Source organism: Mesocricetus auratus, unplaced genomic scaffold (genome assembly GCF_017639785.1).
Source record: "Mesocricetus auratus isolate SY011 unplaced genomic scaffold, BCM_Maur_2.0 Super-Scaffold_100018, whole genome shotgun sequence".
Lineage (NCBI taxonomy): Eukaryota > Metazoa > Chordata > Mammalia > Rodentia > Cricetidae > Mesocricetus > Mesocricetus auratus.
In genome coordinates, this window is record NW_024429199.1 from 17,247,790 (window position 1) to 17,264,454 (window position 16,665).

Here is a 16,665-nt window from a genome sequence, read left to right on the forward strand (position 1 = left end):
TTTTGGGGGGATAGTAGATTTTTAATCATCACTTCTACTTCACTTGGGGCTATAGGTCTGTTTAAATTACTTATCTCATCTTAATGTAACTTTGGTAGGTGATATATACATATAAATATTGGGAAAACTATTCATTTCTTCTAGATTTTTTCCAATATGGTGGCATGCAGGCTTTTAAGGTATGTTGTTATGGTCTTTTGGATTTCCTCAGTGTCTCTTGTTAGGTGTCCCTTTGGGTTTCTACTTTTCAGAGTAATGAAATGGTTTCTTATATCCTTGCTCTTATAGCTAAACCTGCCCTATAGAAGTACAAGCCCAAGTTCTTACTATTGAAATATCTGTTATTGATTGCTATCCATTTCACTGTTGTATTGACTGTAAAATTGTATTGGTTGGTTGTATTATCTATGGGTTTTGTTTCTATCTGATATATAAGGCATTCCCTTAGATAGTGGTGTTGGTTTTGATTAGGCTGAAAATCTGCCTCTGCAGCGTCACTGCCCATCTTGCTAGATCAAGATTAGAGATTAGGAAGTTGCTTTGTCTGTGGCCATCTTGAGCCATAATCGATTTCCTCACATGGCCTTGCTTTGAAAACCCATCAAGTCTAAATCTTCTACTGGAGAAAGAGCTTCCAGATAAAGTTCTCAAGACATTTAATTCCAACTACTGTCTCAGTCCAAAACTGACCAGCTCCTCTGACTGATAATCTTAAATTGTAGTTTCATGGCACATAAACATTCTATTTGCTCCTATCACTCTGTATTTCTTCTGTAACATGAGATCTGGATCTAAATGCTAATCATGACATATTCTCCTAAAAAGACAGACAGGCTATCATAATCTTCTCGGGAGGGGGGGTAGTCTGATTGTTTTGTGGGGGAAGGGTGCACAATTGAGTCATAGCACTCAGTATATGGATCTTACTGTTGTCCCAAATTTTGAATCATACTCAAAAAAATAAGTTCATCTCTTTCTTGCCTTGGTGCTTCTCCAGCATTGGGGATTTGTATACTCCACTTTATAATAGTTGAGCCCCTTTTACATACAGCTGAGCTTTTTCCTTCTAAAATTGCAACCAAAGAGGTTCATCACCCTTCTAAAGGGTTGATTTTCTAAAAAAGTCTGTATTTTCATTTAAGTCTGTGGTAAATTTCATGGAAAAGATGGGGCTTAAGCAAGAATGATCACTTTCCCTAGTGACATCTCTGCAGGTAGTGGACTGAGACCAGCTTCTCACTCCAAGGTAGGCTGGTCACTCAGCTAGCCCATTCCTGGAGCAGTGGTGAACTCGGTGATTCCCTTATACATCTAATCATGAAAATAGCAATCCACACATCGGCAGATGGAGAGAAGCTGACCAAATGTCTTTTTGGTGCTTCCTTCACCTTTCTATGATAGGGTTTTCATAAACAAAAGGGGGAAATCAGGTCAGTGCGACTGGCTATGCCCGTGTCCACTACACATCACCACCTCGTAACATGGCGCTCCAGTCCCAGCAGACTGCTCAGGATTCTCCAAGCACCGCTTGTTCCCTGACGTCCACTTGCACATCCGCATTCTATCCAACCTCTTCTGCATTCACGTCCTGACTCCAGCTCCTCCTCCATCACCCAGCCCTGACATCACCTAGGACTGCCTCTGCCACCTTTCGTCTCCCAGGCAGTCAGCCGCTCCCTCTGTGTTCTGCACATCTTTGCATCTGTCAGCACCAAAGCTTGCATTTTCATCCTTAATGGGTGACGAGCCACTGCCTCCTGCCCCTCCTGAGCCTCCAGGCTGCTAACAGCTGCCCTCCCTCTGTGTATCTGCTGCAGGATATCTGGTCTGCAGGAGATGTCCCAACTGGAATCCACTCTGTGTTTCTGCTGAGTGAGTGGCTTCCTGAGTATGTGCTGAATCTCAGGGTCGCTGGTTCCTTTTCTGAATCATCTCATATGTTGTCCTGGAGATCTTTGCAGTGTCCTCCAGTGCATGGTTTACACAATCCTCTTTCTAACTTTTGTGGAATCTAAACCCATTTTCAGCTTTCTAGCATTTCTTACACATTTGGTCCTGCCAGATTCCTGGTTTTTGTCTTGGGGAAACTTCATATGAATTTCCTCTTCTTAGAACTTGTAAAATAACCAGGATCTCTATTTATAGTATGTAGTACTTTTGGTGGGATTTTTCCTCACTATTCATTAAAAGCACACTGAAACTCATTTGTTTAATTCAGGTTTTCCAGGGAAGAGAAACTGAACTAGAGTTGAGTCCACCACTTATTCTACTATTCAAACATTCAGGTGCATTTCCCTAGGGACAACGCCCTCAACAGATTCCTAAACATTCCTTGTTTATTAATCTGCTTTAGGAGTAGCCCTTGGGTCTCTATGGACACTGCCTCCATTTTGTTGCGGCTGGCTTTGTGTGCGTGCGTGCGTGCGTGCGTGTGTGTGTTTGTGTGTATGTTTGTGTGTGTGTGTGTGATTACATATTTGTTTATTGGGGAATTGCCTCCTGACTTGTTCTATGTCTTCTTGGAATTTTTTGTTAAGGAAAGTATTCAAATTTCTGACCCAGGTTAATAGTGAATTTTGAATATCCTTCTTTTGTTTAAATGTGGCTCTGAGCGAGAATGACCACCTGTCATGTTTTGCTATGTGTAATTTTCTGGAAGGAAACATTTATAAAAAACAAGACCCCAGCACACGTTGCTGGCATCATTTCATTTGCATACTAGGAAACAGCTGATGGGCTTTGGGGATTGGTCCTGACTGGTTATACCTGCTGGCCCAAGGCTGTACAGTGTGTCAGATGTGAGTCCAGAAGTCTTCCTGTCATGGGGAGTCTCCATTTTTCCTCTCTAATTCTGTCAGCAGCACTACAGTCTCACACAGAGGACACTGTGCTAGTAATATAAAAAACAGTATCTTGTCTGTAATCATAACTTTAATGAGAGGAGGGTGTTCTGTGTTGGTGAAACTGAACTGAATTTAGGCTGACGCTGGCCATTCTGGTTTAAAATCGCAAAAAAAAAGGAATCATGTAGATGAAAGATTTATCTTGCATTCCCTCAAAAAACACTTTCAGGTCCACAATGCCCCATAAATACAGGAGACTCGGGTCTGGAGAGTATTGATGTGAGAAAATGTCAACATTAAATGAATGAAGAGCTTTTAAGAAACCCATTATAACCACTTACCCGGGAAAATGGAGTTCCCATTAGAGACTGAGTTAGGAGCTTTGGTTCCTCAATGAAGCGTGAAGGCTGCTGTGGGACGCTCTCCTGCAAATCATTTTCCTAGCGTCCACTGCCCACCTCTTCCTGACTAATCTGCTGCTGTGCTTCGAGCTGAAGTGAGATATCTGTCTCCTTTAAAGAATCCTCACAGATGTGAAAACAAACAAAAATTAACATATTTAATTATTGGGGAGGGGGCTTGGCCTTGATTACTTTTAAACAGAACAGTAGTGCCAGATATCGGTTCTCCCGTTGTTTATTGTTTCCCTCTTTTGCCTATTTTTATCGATATTTTCCCTCTAGAATCAAATATTAGCTTCTGGCCAAGGCTTCAATATAAAACATTTTCCAATTAGGCTGTTATGACTTCATTTTTATTCATGAGGAGAAACCTAATAAACAGAGACCATTACTTATTTGTGCAGTGTGGAAGAGAACTGTAAAATTAGTCATGTGGACCAGAGAGGATGGAGAGTCTAGGATTTGAGTCCGTTTAAGACTCTGAAGGAAGCTGGAAGGATTCTACATCACGCATCAAAGTTCTTTATTTGATACACACACACACACACACACACACACACACACACACGCGCGCGCGCGCGCGTGTGTGTGTGTGTGTGTGTGTGTGTGTTTGTATATCAAACACATTTAAAGCTTACCTTATGTTGGTTTTTATCACCAACTCTGGATTAATTTGACCTCTTAAATAACATTTTCTACCAATTGTAGAGCCATATACTTGGGGAAAGTCAAAGGAAGTGTCACCCAAGGTGTTGTTGGGCCTGGAGGCAGCTTCACACAGCCTAAAATACAATGTCCTGAGATAACAGCAGGTGAACCACATTCCTGAAGAGGAGAGGTAAGCTCTCTCTAACAAAGGCGTGTGCTAGATCTGCTCAGGGAAGGAAGCAACCTCAGGCTTGGGAAAGGAGTGAAGAAAAGGGTAGAGTTGAGAAAGAGTTCCAATCCTAGTGTGGCATAGAGCTGACTAGAGCTGTAAATTCAGCTCCCGTCCTTATCACCCAGATTCTTGGATGACCATAAATTACCACAGCTCACTGTGGTTTGGCTTCCTGTGCTCTTTGAACTCGGTTCCGTTTGATAAGACCAGCTACATTCATCTTAACCGGCATGGTTTTTGCTACAACACTGGCCGTTGTAGATCCCACACTACATTATCTGGTTCATCTCTGACTGCTTATGACTCCAAAGTTTATTACAAGACACCCAAGTATACCAAGTATACTAAATCCTTGTTCAGTGCTGTTGAGTGAGTGGAAATGATTGACATCTCTCCCTGCCCCACGCACCTTTAGACAGCGGTAATTTCCGAGTGAAGCAGTTCTAAGGAGTAATAAAGTAGGTGATGGGCCAAAATAAATGACATGACATTGGTGACATGAAGATTGATTCCCTTTTCCCACTCCTACCCTTCTGCTTAGGTATTACCTCCTCCTGGGGTCCCTCATCTCTCTTTACCTATTGCAGTGCTGTATGTTATAATAAAGTACCCGGAATGCTTTATCATGTTACCTTCATCAAAATAGAACCTTTTATGTTCTAAGTCCTGAGGGTTACTCTCTGGCAGCTCCAAGTTACTAACACACATTGTTTATTGCTCACGTTTGTTTTCTCCACTGGACGAATTTTTTTATTTTTAATTTATTTTTATATTTTTGAGGGCACAGCCTACGCCAAACTTCCAGAGTGATCTCATTGTGCTATTTTCCCCTTTTTTTTCTTTTCATTTCTTTTTCTCCTAATGATAACCATATGCTATAAATTTCCTATTCTTTTTTTCTCTAGCTTTTATTGTGCTCCTGTGCTTTCATTGTGACCAAATTAACCAGAGACTAGAGAATGTCTCCAGCTGACCACCCACAGGCCCTTGGAAGCCATGGATAACCAAGATTGATCTCAGTGTCCTTATACACCACCCCCACACAGTGTGCCCTCTTCCTGTATATTGGATGGTAGCTCTCCTATCACAGTCCACCTGGTGTCTGGAGCAGAAACATAAACCTCGTTCATTCCTTCTCCTGTGCTGCCTGTGTTTAATAGCCTGCCAAACCTCAATTTCTCTGCCTCCTCGGCATCCCTCAAATTCATTCTCCTTTCTGTACCAATTACTGTGGCTTAGTTGTGAGCCTTCTCCTCTTAAGCTTAATTTTTAACCCGAAGGTCTTTCTCACAAATCCACTGTCTTCATTCTTCCAAGTCACGGTCTGATCATGAGTCTGCCACACTGCCTCACCAAAGAATCCCTTGGTGACGTCCTTTCATGGATGAGAACAATTGGTGCTCTCTTGAACAGTCACTGAACTATTTGCCCATGGCATACCTACCACAGATGCAGTCCATGGCTTTGGTGTGCTCATGTAGAGATGGCTAGAAAATGCCTCAAGGAGCGGGGAGCATGGGCTGCCTAGCTGGAAGGGTGCATGGCTCCTTAGAGCGATAAACAAGCCCTTCCTCCATGACTCTCATCCTTCCCTTGCCTTTCTCTTCCCTCTCACACTGCTGTGCTGCACGCTTGGCGCTGGAACAGCGGGGAACTCTTCTGTTCTATTGTTTTGGTTCAAGCTGAACCACTTTTCTGTATCTGGGCTGGGAAACCCACACCCATGCCGGCATCCTTACTATGTGAGATGAGGGTATCAACGGATTTATTTAAGGCTGAGTGGGTTTTTTTTTTTTAATGTTTTATGAGGGTTTTAGGATTTAAAGAGATGAGTCAGCAGTTAAGAGCATATACTATTCTTGTAGAATGCTTGCGTTTGATTCCCAGCACCCACATAAGGCAGCTCACAACTGCCAGTAATTCCAATTCCAAGGGGATCTGAAGTCTCTGGCCTCTGCAAGTACCTGCCCTTATGTGCATATACCCATACACGTAATTAAAATAATTTTAAAACATTAAGGCTTCTAATTGACAAAAAAAAAAGCTTGTTTATGATGCCCAACATGACATTTTGAGATACATATGTTTTGGGACCCTGATTTTTGGTGTTTTTTTTCTATAGTCTCCTTTGACACCTTATCCCCTCTGAAACAGTAGATGTCTCATAATATTGCGATTCTGCGTCTGCCTCACAAAACACAGTGTATTCCATTAGAGCAAATCTAACGCCTCATTTAGCTTGAACTTCAATACGTATCATGGTGCCTTCCCTGTAATGTATATTGCCTATGAGACTGAATTGAATTGAAATAGATACATAACATAAACAATTTTGTCTTGCAAGGGTGCTTTGGCTTCTTTGAATTTAAATTTGATTGATGAACATAGTGAGATAGGGCGTGTCCGAAAGCTCTGTAGGAAATTCACTGGCCGAAGCTGGAGTGGGCGTGGAGAATTCTGAGCAGAGGAATAGCGCGATGAAAGTGGTATTTAGGGAAGCTTTTGTTATTGGTTCGCACCACTGCAGCAAGCATAGTGGAGGGGGTTGGGCTGGAGAGGGGCTGAGCCAGCGCAGAGAGGCACAGCTTTCCAAGTTGTTTCCTGAGCCTCTGTGCTTTCATTTCCACATCTGCTCAAGTGGGATGCCCTTCGATGGCATGTTCCGGGAGATAAGATAGAATGCTGACGTCATCATCATCATCATCATCATCATTCTTATTATTACTATTATTTTGGTTTCTCAAGACAGAGTATCTCTGTATTGCTTTGGAGGCTGTCCTTGGAACTAGCTCTGTAGCCCAGGCTGGCCTCGAACTCACAGAGATCCGCCTGCCTCTGCCTCCTGAGTGCTGGGATTAAAGGTGTGCGCCACATTCGCTTGGCTAACATTATTTTTGCTTTTGAGCAAAGCACATTTCTGCAATACACCCAAGTGAGCCATCTGCATACTTGCCCGTGAGGACGATTTATCATGAAGTACTAGGAAAGAGAGACTGTGTGACCAGTATTTAAAAGATGAGTAAGTGGCATAGTGCAGCATTTCCCCCCCAGTCTTCTGGCCCGTGGAAGTTTTCATTTTGGAATCATGGTTAATTATGGAGAAAGCATTCGGTTTGGTTTCCCATCGCTAGTCTGCTTTGTGGCTGACCATTCTCATGATGGTGTTGTAGTTTGCCTCACTTCCAACCCATTTGCATTTCGTGCCTGACTCGTGACTATTTCCTGGTTAAAGTTTATCCTTCATTTGTTTTGGACCATGTACCTCTACTCTGCTTTATTCTATTATTAGTGATTATAAACGTCTCGCCTTAGAGTTGCTTGATTTATTTATTTATTTTTCAGTTGCAGGAATATGACTCACTGATTAAAAAGAACGTTTCCAACTACTTTGCACTTTTGGTTGTGTATTATGGATACTAAGGAGGAGAAGAAGGAACAGAAGGAACGGAAACAGAGTTATTTTGCTCGGTAAGCATTCATTTTGCAAAAATTATATCAGTGCTTTAAGGCAATAGCACTCTGAGAGGACTTTGACTGGAAAATTAACTTGGCACTTTGTGTTCTGTGAGATTGTTAAACAGGAGAGTGGGTGATCAAAAAGTTGAATATCCTCCATTTTGTCCTTTGTAAACTTAGTATCCGAGGAATGACCTGCCTTTCTGTTGATGGTTCTCTGGGGCTCCAGCTCCTTGTAGGGTTTAGCAGCCCGGTGCCAGCCTGTGAGTTGCTTGAAATTCTTGCTTAGCAGCTTCCGTGGAGTTTTAATTCTAGGTTCTTAGCTCCTGCTGGTCAGAAACTTAAGTGGCTGGGCCCTAATTTGAAAATCTGACAAGTTTAAAGCTTTATGGAGAACTGTGGTTAAGAAGCTTGCATTTTGTAGGTGGAATGGGTGAGATGATGTCATTAGAGTTCGAGTCTTACGGCCTCAGCTCCTCTAATGTATGTGTGCTTTATGATAGAGTATCTGGTATCTGCTAGCTACAGGTTCAAGCCACTGTTTGGCTGTCACTCACTAACCATGAGTAAATGATCAGTGATGCTGCTGACCTCAGAGAGAGCCTAGTTTTCAAGTAATCATATGGGCTCCTAAGCTGGTTTGCTTAAGAACTGAATTTAGCCCCACTGTATCCCCAACCCGCAATCTGTGCTTGCAAAAATGCATTTCCCGTTTTCTTTTTGTTTTTTTCCTGTTTTTTAAATTTAAATTAGAAACAAATTTGTTTTACATATCAATCCAAATTCCCTCTCCCCCCCTCCACCCCTGTGCCCCCACAGACCTCATATCCCATCCCCTTTCTGCTCCCCAGGGAGGATGAGGCCTTCCATGGGGGATCATCAAAGTCTATCATTTCATTTGGAGCAGGGCCTAGAGCCTCCCCCTGCACTTCCCATTTTCTAAATAGAAAACTTAGAACTAAAACCAAAAGATTTTTTTGGTCAATGACTTTATCCAGAAATTAAGCCATGTTTTAAACTTTTAATGGGAAAGGGGCAATAGGCTGATGACTTACTGTGTGTGAGTGCTTTAGTATGTATTGTCAAAGTAAGTCCTGGATGTGGGTTATTTTAGTTCTGTTTAGCAAACAAGGTAAGTAAGAATCAGAAAATGCTGTGTTCATTTCATGCAGCATGAGAGTTGATATTCAAGCACAGGGCTATCTCCAAAGGATATGCCCCAATCAGAATAACAAATCCCAAATTGGGCAATTGGGAAAACAAGAGCTGAAGTATTTATTGTAGTAGAATGTTTCCTGCTCTTAGGACTAGAGAGAATAACAACATAGGGGAAGAAAGAAATAAGCCTTGTAATGGATTAGCCATTAGAAAAATAGTATCTTTAGGTTAAGAACTATATAATTGTTTTACCATAATTATCTATTTCCTTGTAGATATATGTAATGTTAGAGAAATCCTGTATTCTTCATTCACTTCCCCCCTTAGTAGTAACATGTTGTACTAGGAAACTGACATTCTTATGGGCTGCCACCTCTGTTTAGTTTCCCAGATTTACAAGTAAGTAAGTCAGTGTGTGTGTGTGTGTGTGTGTGTGTGTGTGTGCGCGCGCGCGCGCACGCGCATATTTAATTATGTGCAGCTCTATCTTGTGAGTAGACTTGTCTGGCCAGTATCACAGTCAACTTGCAAGAGGATGCTGTGTCCTGCCATTTTGTAACCATTCTCATGCCCTTCACTCTGCTTGACATTCTTATTTTCACTTGACACTCCTAACTATCAGTGAGTTCCTAGAGTCTAGTTCAAGACTATTATATAAATGAATTTATATACCATGTAACTTATGGGAATTCTGTTTCTTTATCTCTGTAATTTACTTGTGATCCATCCAAGCTGTTGTGGGTATTAGTTATTGATGATTTATTCCTGTATGTTAAATGGTTTTAGTCCATAGATGGAGGATATTAGCTTCTTAGTCATTCTTCTATTGAAGAACATTGTTTCTGGTTTGGGCTGTTACAAGCAAAGCTGCTTATTACATTAATCTATACATTTATGTGTGAATTTTTAAGTTTTCATTTCTCTAGGTTTAATGCCCAATTCCTGAGTCAAATACTAGATTAATGTTTTATTTTATAAGAGATTGTGGTCCTTCCAGAATGAATGGCTGTGCCTCATGGCATTCCTATTAGCCATGTATGAGTGACCCTGTTTGCATTGTCACCAGCATTTGATGGTGTCAGTATTTATTTCAGCCGTTCCAAGAGTGTGCAATAATAGTTCATCACAGTTTTATTTAATACCTAATTAAGCTAGTGTCTGTTCCTATGTATACCACCATCTCTACATCATCAGTAAAATTTATTTTCATGTTTTTTTTACCCATTTTCAAATTGAATCTCCTGGCTTTTACTGTTGAATTTGGTGGACTGGTTATATGTGTTATGTATAGTCCTGTATGAGATGTGTGGTTTGCAAATATTCTGGTGCAGCCAGTGGCTTATTTTTATATGTTTATTTGTTTTGTTTTTTTTCTTTTAGTAGAACAATAGTTTTAAATTTTGTTCTGGTCCATTTTATCAGTTTCTGCTTTTGTGAATTGTGAATTGTGCTTTAGGTGTCAAGTGTGACATTTATGTCCCTGTCCTAGATTCTAAAGCTATTCTTTCCTGCTTTATTTTCTGAAGTTTTTTAAAAAATATTTTATTTTGTATTAAGGTCTTGTTCCATTTTGAGCTAAATTTTGGATGTGATGTAGAATTCAGTTCGGGTTCTTGGCCTCTCCTCCCCCTCTTTTTTCCTTTTTTTCTACAGGTGCCTTAAGGAGATCGCTCTAGAAGTGAGAGTGCTTTTTAGTCTGGCTATAAAGTGATTTCCAGATCCCAGTACTAGCCTGGTTGATAATGCATCACCTGCTTCATGCTAACGCCTTATCTCTTCCAGCTTGCTCAACCTTCATTGCATGCCTTGCTATCTATAGATAGGAATATGCAATAGCTCCTCCCCAATTTATCCTTGGTTCTGTCAAGTCTCTGTTGGGCTACCAAGTTCGTTGTGAGAAACTTTCCTGGGAGAATGCAACACACACTCATCTACTTAACCCAGAAAGGGAACAAGCGACAGAGCAAAGTTATGAGTGTCCCAAAGTCCAACTAGGAATATGCAATAGCTCCTCCCCAATTTAAGATGTAAGGAGGTCCCTTAGACCAGCGTGCAGACCCACAATAGAAAAAAGACATTGCTTTTCAGCCCATAAACACACACTCATTTGTGATGTTGTACCTTCTCTTCTTCTGAAAAACAGTCAAAAGAAAAGGAATAGCTAAGAATGCATCCGTGCAACCTTGGCAGTTTCTGAGGTAGACAGGATAAATATCAGTAGGACTTTAAAAACAGGTAACAGTTTTTAAATGCAGAGAGCAGGGGAAGGGGAAGGAAAGGGAGAGAGGGAAGGAGTGGGGAGGGAGAAGGGGAGGAAAGAAGAGAGAGAGAGAGAAAAGAGAGGGAGGGAGAAAGAAGAGGGGGAGGGAGGAAGAGAATGCAAGGAAGGGAAGAAGGAGGGAAAGAGAAGAACAGGAGAGAGAGAGACAGAGAGAGAGAGAGAGAGAGAGAGAGAGTGAGAGAGAGAGAGAGAGAGAATGCTATAGTTCAGCTATACAATGAAAGCCAGAAATGATGAAATTATTAAAAAGCAAAATAACAAAATGACCCTAGAGAAAATTTAAACAACCAAAAGATTTTAAAGAAAGGAAGGAAGGAGAATAGAAGAAAGAGCCACCCAGAGTAGATTATAAATCTTTCCAAATACTTCCTGATGAAACTTGGGTTGTCATGAGGAGGAATTGCCCAATGGAACTTACTTGAGAGCCAGTTTCTGACAACACAGGGCAGGTTTTTCTAGGGCAGTGTACTTAAGGGCAGTCCAAGCAATCTCTGGAGGAACACAAAGTCAGGCCAAGGGCAAGGCCAGATTGATGCAATCACAGTTTTCCTCTAAACCAAATTACGTACTTTACCCAAATCGCCTCTTGTGTCTAGAGAAAAGCAAATGCAAGATTTGCCCTGCTCTGCTTGCTAGCTAGCATTGTGTGTATCTGATGGCCCAAGCTGCTTTGAAACTGTTTCCCTCTGCCCCCTGCTCCTTTTTCCTTGTTAGTAAATAGTCAACAATTTTTGTGTGTGCTATTTCATCATGTGGTTTCATAAACATTGTATGACTGTGTTTGGTAAATTCTCTCTCAGCAAACTTCCTCCATTGGTATGCCTTTCAGCTACAGCAAGGTTAAATCTGAGAGTCAGCTTTAGATGGGCATAATGCCACACACTCATATTCCTAGCACCAGGAAGTACACTGAGGCAGGAGGGTCTCAAGTTTAACCTGCAGTTGGGCCCAGTCGTGATTCCCAGACTAGCTTTGTCTACATAGTAAGGCCAAGCCTCCAAGAAGTAAATTTTTAAAAAGCTCATATTTTAATAACTATGGTTTGAATTAGTGATGTGGAATATAGCCGTGTAACTCTCTGAGGGGGAGTGTGGGTTCCCACTAAGTGGGATTTACTCTGCTTAAATCCTGGTAAATTTTTAGGATGTCCTGGCTTTGGAGTTTCCATAGAGTTATAGTTTTGAAACAGTTGTTTAGGTGGATTGAGTGATTCTTGGGACCTCTCCTCAGGTCTTTGCAAAGAATTTGTAGCTCAAAGTATATCATCTATGTATTTATTAATCCCTTGATTCTTAACAAGTCTTGAAAACCCAAATGCAAGTCTAGGCATGGCCGTGCATAACTGTCATCCCAGCACTCAGGAGGCAAGGGCAGTGGGATACCCACAAATTTAAGGGCTATTTGTCTACATAGCAATTTCCAGACCAGACAGGGCTAATACAGTGAGACCCAGCCTCAAAATAAAGAAAGGGAGGGAGGGAGAAAGGAAGGGAGGGAGGGAGGAAGGGAGGGAGGGAGGGAGGGAGGGAGGGAGGGAGGGAGGGAGAAAGGAAAGAGGAAAATAAAAAAACACCTGAAAACATCAACAACAAAAATAAGCAAACTCCTCACCAAATGAAGAACTAAATTATTAAATAAGTTTATTCTTTGTGCTTCTGTGCTCTGGGGTGATGGTGAGGTAATGTGGCCATGCTTGTTTGTCTTTCCATTGTTGTTAAAAGTGCAATAATTTCTTAATTAGTGCCCAATAGTGCTCCCATTCTTTCACACTCATTTGACATTGGTTTAGTCTGTGATTTTCATGTGGGTGTTTCTATATTGTGTGTGTGTGTGTGTGTGTGTGTGTGTTTGTGTGTTTGTGTGTTTGTGTGTTGGCATTTCGGGCTGGATGGGGATGGAACAGGAGTGGGTCAGGTATTCTGGCACTCGGGAGTCACAGAATACTGAGTGTTACACAGCTCAGATGGAAAGGTATCCTGGAGCTCGGGAGCCAAGGACCACCACAGGTTGCAGTAAGCTTAGCTGCTTACAGCCCGGCCTCAGGGAAAGGCTTCCCTGGTGTATCCGCTCCTCTCTTGCAGGACAGGGTCTTCCAGCTGGGGATGTTAGCCCAGTGTAGCAGTTTTGCTCAGCAGGAGGTTTCTCAGTGAAGTTGCTACAGTTCAGCTCTGCTCCAGGAAAGCGGAGTAACTCTCCTTTGCCAAGGGAAGGTTTCCTGGACAAGAGTTACAGCCCTGCTGGCTCTGCTCAGGGTCACCTCTGCTCCGTCGCCATTGCAAAAGAAGATCTTCACCCAAAGCTAATTGAAGGGGTTTATTGGGAGGGAAGAATCCAGGAGAGTGGCTAACCTCTGCCAAAGCGGCAAAGGTAGCGTGAACAGACACAAGCTGAACAGACACAGGGTTTATATAAGGCTTCCAGGGTGGGTATTGGTCAGATTTTAGTGCTGAGCTCAGATTGGCTAGAACTCTGCTCGAGGATTGGTTAGTTTTCTGCACAGGATTAGGGTCAGATTTGGCTCTGGTTTCAGATCCAAAGTGTGTTTCTTTCTCTGGTCCTTTTTAGCCTTTTGGCTCCAATTTTAGGGCCAGAGTGAATTTCTTTCACTGACTCTGATTCCAGGGACAAAGTGTGTTCCTTTGGCACTGGTTTCAGGGTCAGGGTGCATTTCTTTAGTTCTGGTTGCAGGGCCAAAGTGTGTTTCTTTGGGTCTGCTCAGGGTGTGTTTCTTTGACTGGCCCCTTTTCCCTACAGTGTGGTGTGTGTGTGTGTGTATGTATGTGTATGTGTGTTTTTTGATTAAGGATTGCTCTCAAGCCTCAGTATTTTAAACAAACACATCACTACTAGACTAAACCTCAAAACTTTAAGTGTTTTGAGCCCTGGCATAATGGTGCCTACCCCCAGGACTGATGACGTGAACTCAGGAGAGAACCACAACTCCCACACCGTGTTCTCTTACCTCCGTGACAAGTGCTGAACCATGTACCTGCCCACACACATACTCAGGAAAATAAATAAGTATATACCTATTTTTAAAGTTCTTTAAAAGTATAATAGCGCCGGGTCAAGGGTTAACTTGCTGACATTAAACCAAGGGGTAGGTTCCAGTAGGTTCCTGAAGGACTGCAGGAGGCTTGTGGGAGGATTATGGGAGGGCTTTACAGGAGGTTACTTTTTATCTCTGCAGGCTCTGGCAGGGCAGGCAAGTAGACCCCGAGTGACTCCAGTGATGTGCACAGAGGTTTGCCTTCCCCAGACTTGCTGGTTCCCTCCTCCTCCCTTGTTTATCACCAAAAGCAGAACTGCCTTTCCCACCCACTATCTTCTCTTCCACCCCTGTCAGGGCCAGCAGCATCGGCCCAACCACCTCTGTCAGCAGCTGCAGTGATAAGGGATGCGGAGCACACAGCAGGCTCGAGCACCCACCCCCACTCCTCAGATAATGGCACTCCCACAGCTGGCCTCTGACCTGACTGGAGCAGTCCCGAGCTTCCCAGGTACGGGCACAGCACCAATGTGTGAAAGTCACCTCACTAAATAGCCCGGGACAAGTCCTTGAAACGTCCTTTCCATTTCTTCAGTTGCTAAATGCAAATAATGTATTTTAAGGTTTTTATTATACCATTTATGGATTCTGTGTGTGTGTGTGTGTGTGGGTGTGTGTGTGTGGTGTGTGTGGGTGTGTGTGGGGGATGTGAGGGAGTTGTGTGTGTGTGTGGTGTGGTGTGTGTGTGTGTGTGTGGTGTATGTGTGTGGTGTGTGTGTGGTGTGTAGTGTGTATGTGGTGTGTGTGGTGTGTGTGTGTGTGGTGTATGTGTGTGGTTTGTGTGTGATGTGTGTGTGTATGTTGTGTGTGGTGTGTGTGTGTGGTGTATGTGTGTGGTGTGTGTGTGGTGTGTGGTGTGTGTGTGTGGTGTGTGTGTGGTGTGTGTGTGGTGTGTGTGTGGTGTGTGTGTGTGGTGTGTGTGTGGTGTGTGTGTGGTGTGTGTGTGTGGTGTGTGTGCTGTGTGTGTGCTGTGTGTGTGTGGTGTGTGTGTATGTTGTGTGTGGTGTGTGTGTGTGGTGTGTGTGTGTGGTGTGTGTGTGTGGTGTGTGTGTGTGGTGTGTGTGTGTGGTGTGTGTGTATGTTGTGTGGTGTGTGTGTGTGTGTGTGTGTGTGTGTGTGTGTGTGTGTGTGTGTGTGTGTGTGTGTGTGTGTGTGTGCATGTGAGCCCGTGGAGATCAGAAGGTAACTTGCAGGAGTCAGTCCTTCCACCATGGTGGTCCTGGTACTGAATTCAGGCTGCCAGGCTTCATGGCAGGTGCTTTTAGCCTCTGAGCCATCTTGCCAGCCCAGAGGAGACTACTATTAAGATGTGGAAAAAGCAAGCATCCCAGCTGGGACAGGGTCCATGACAAGGAGAATCAGAGCTAGACAGATGATCCTTAAGTCCCTTCTTTGGGGGCGTGGGGTGGCTGAGAGCTGATACTGCCCCTCACTTTTTTCTTAAGGATGCTCAGTAGACTTTCCCGTTCTGACAGAGGGAAACCACGATGGCTGCGTATACGGACAGACTGGCTGGGGCAGTGAGTGTTCAGACAGTTCATCCCAGGCCTTCCTCCGTGGCCACCTGCACTTTGATCCTCACTCAGTTCTCATCCGCACAGGCTGCTCTCATCCTGTGATCCGCTCCTGTTGTTGAGATCAGGGAGAAGGAACTGTTATATAATAAGCCAAATTGGAATCATATGCTTCCCAGAGACACTGTTAGGTAGTACAGTTAGGTACTCAAAAACTATGAAGGAAATTACATTACTTCCAATGTATTTAACAGTTGGGTCCTAAGACCATGAGACAAAAGTATCGATGATGTACTTACTGGCGTAGTACTTTAGATTCAGTGACTGGTAATCAAAGTCACTGTCATATCTCAGGGAGGCATGCCATAGCTGCAGACTCCCCGTACTACCAGGAAGCCGTTGAGGTAGCCAGAGGTCTGGACTCTATCTACCATCAGCATCTTTTTCCAGGACTCAGTGTAATTATTACCCCCTTCCTCCATGCCTTGATGGGAAGAAAGCTTGGAAAACAGATCCTTGGAATCTTCATACCAAATGCCTGATATGTAAAAATCTTCATCCCCAAATAGGAATTAACTCTGACATTAGTTTAGACCTAAAGATTTTGATATCAGGTCGACAGCAAAGCAGCATCTAAAACCCTGCTTTGTCTTCATGTCCAGAGCTGGTGCTCTGTCTTCCTGCTCAGAGCCCTGTGGCACCCTGTGGCTACAAGCAGCTTGTAGAGTGCATGTTCTTAAACTGGGCCACTTCCGTGATGGGGTACAACTGAATGTGGGCATCTTGAAAAGGCTAGCATCAATAAAAGGGTTCTTGACTTAGAATGACCCAAGTGTAACTCAAAATTAAACGTCTAATGAATCCCAGGGTCTTCTGGGCAGATTGGCATCACAGGGCTTCCCAGCAGCCTTGGATCTGAACACACAGCATGTACCTGTGCACCACCATGCCACCCCATGCGGAATGTTGCTGGAAACACCTCCACTCTGGTTTGAGACTGTTGTGTGCTGTCAACTGTGGTGTATTTACTACATATATAAGTTCTCTGCTTTTGTAGAAACACAGTTTAATTATAGAAAGCAA

General features: G+C 43.1%; 1 protein-coding gene across 3 annotated transcripts in view; it reads left to right on the top strand.

Moving 5' to 3' along the window:
- The window catches only part of Ncoa7 (nuclear receptor coactivator 7), a 137,155-nt gene that overhangs the window by 14,845 nt on the left and 105,645 nt on the right, over positions 1-16,665 (top strand). For all 3 annotated transcript variants that reach the window (XM_005065771.4, XM_013110208.3, XM_040728440.1), the window contains exon 2: positions 7,467-7,592. In XM_005065771.4, the coding sequence (XP_005065828.1) occupies positions 7,534-7,592 (59 nt within the window). In that variant the 5' untranslated portion in view covers positions 7,467-7,533. The remainder of the gene's footprint in view (positions 1-7,466; positions 7,593-16,665) is intronic.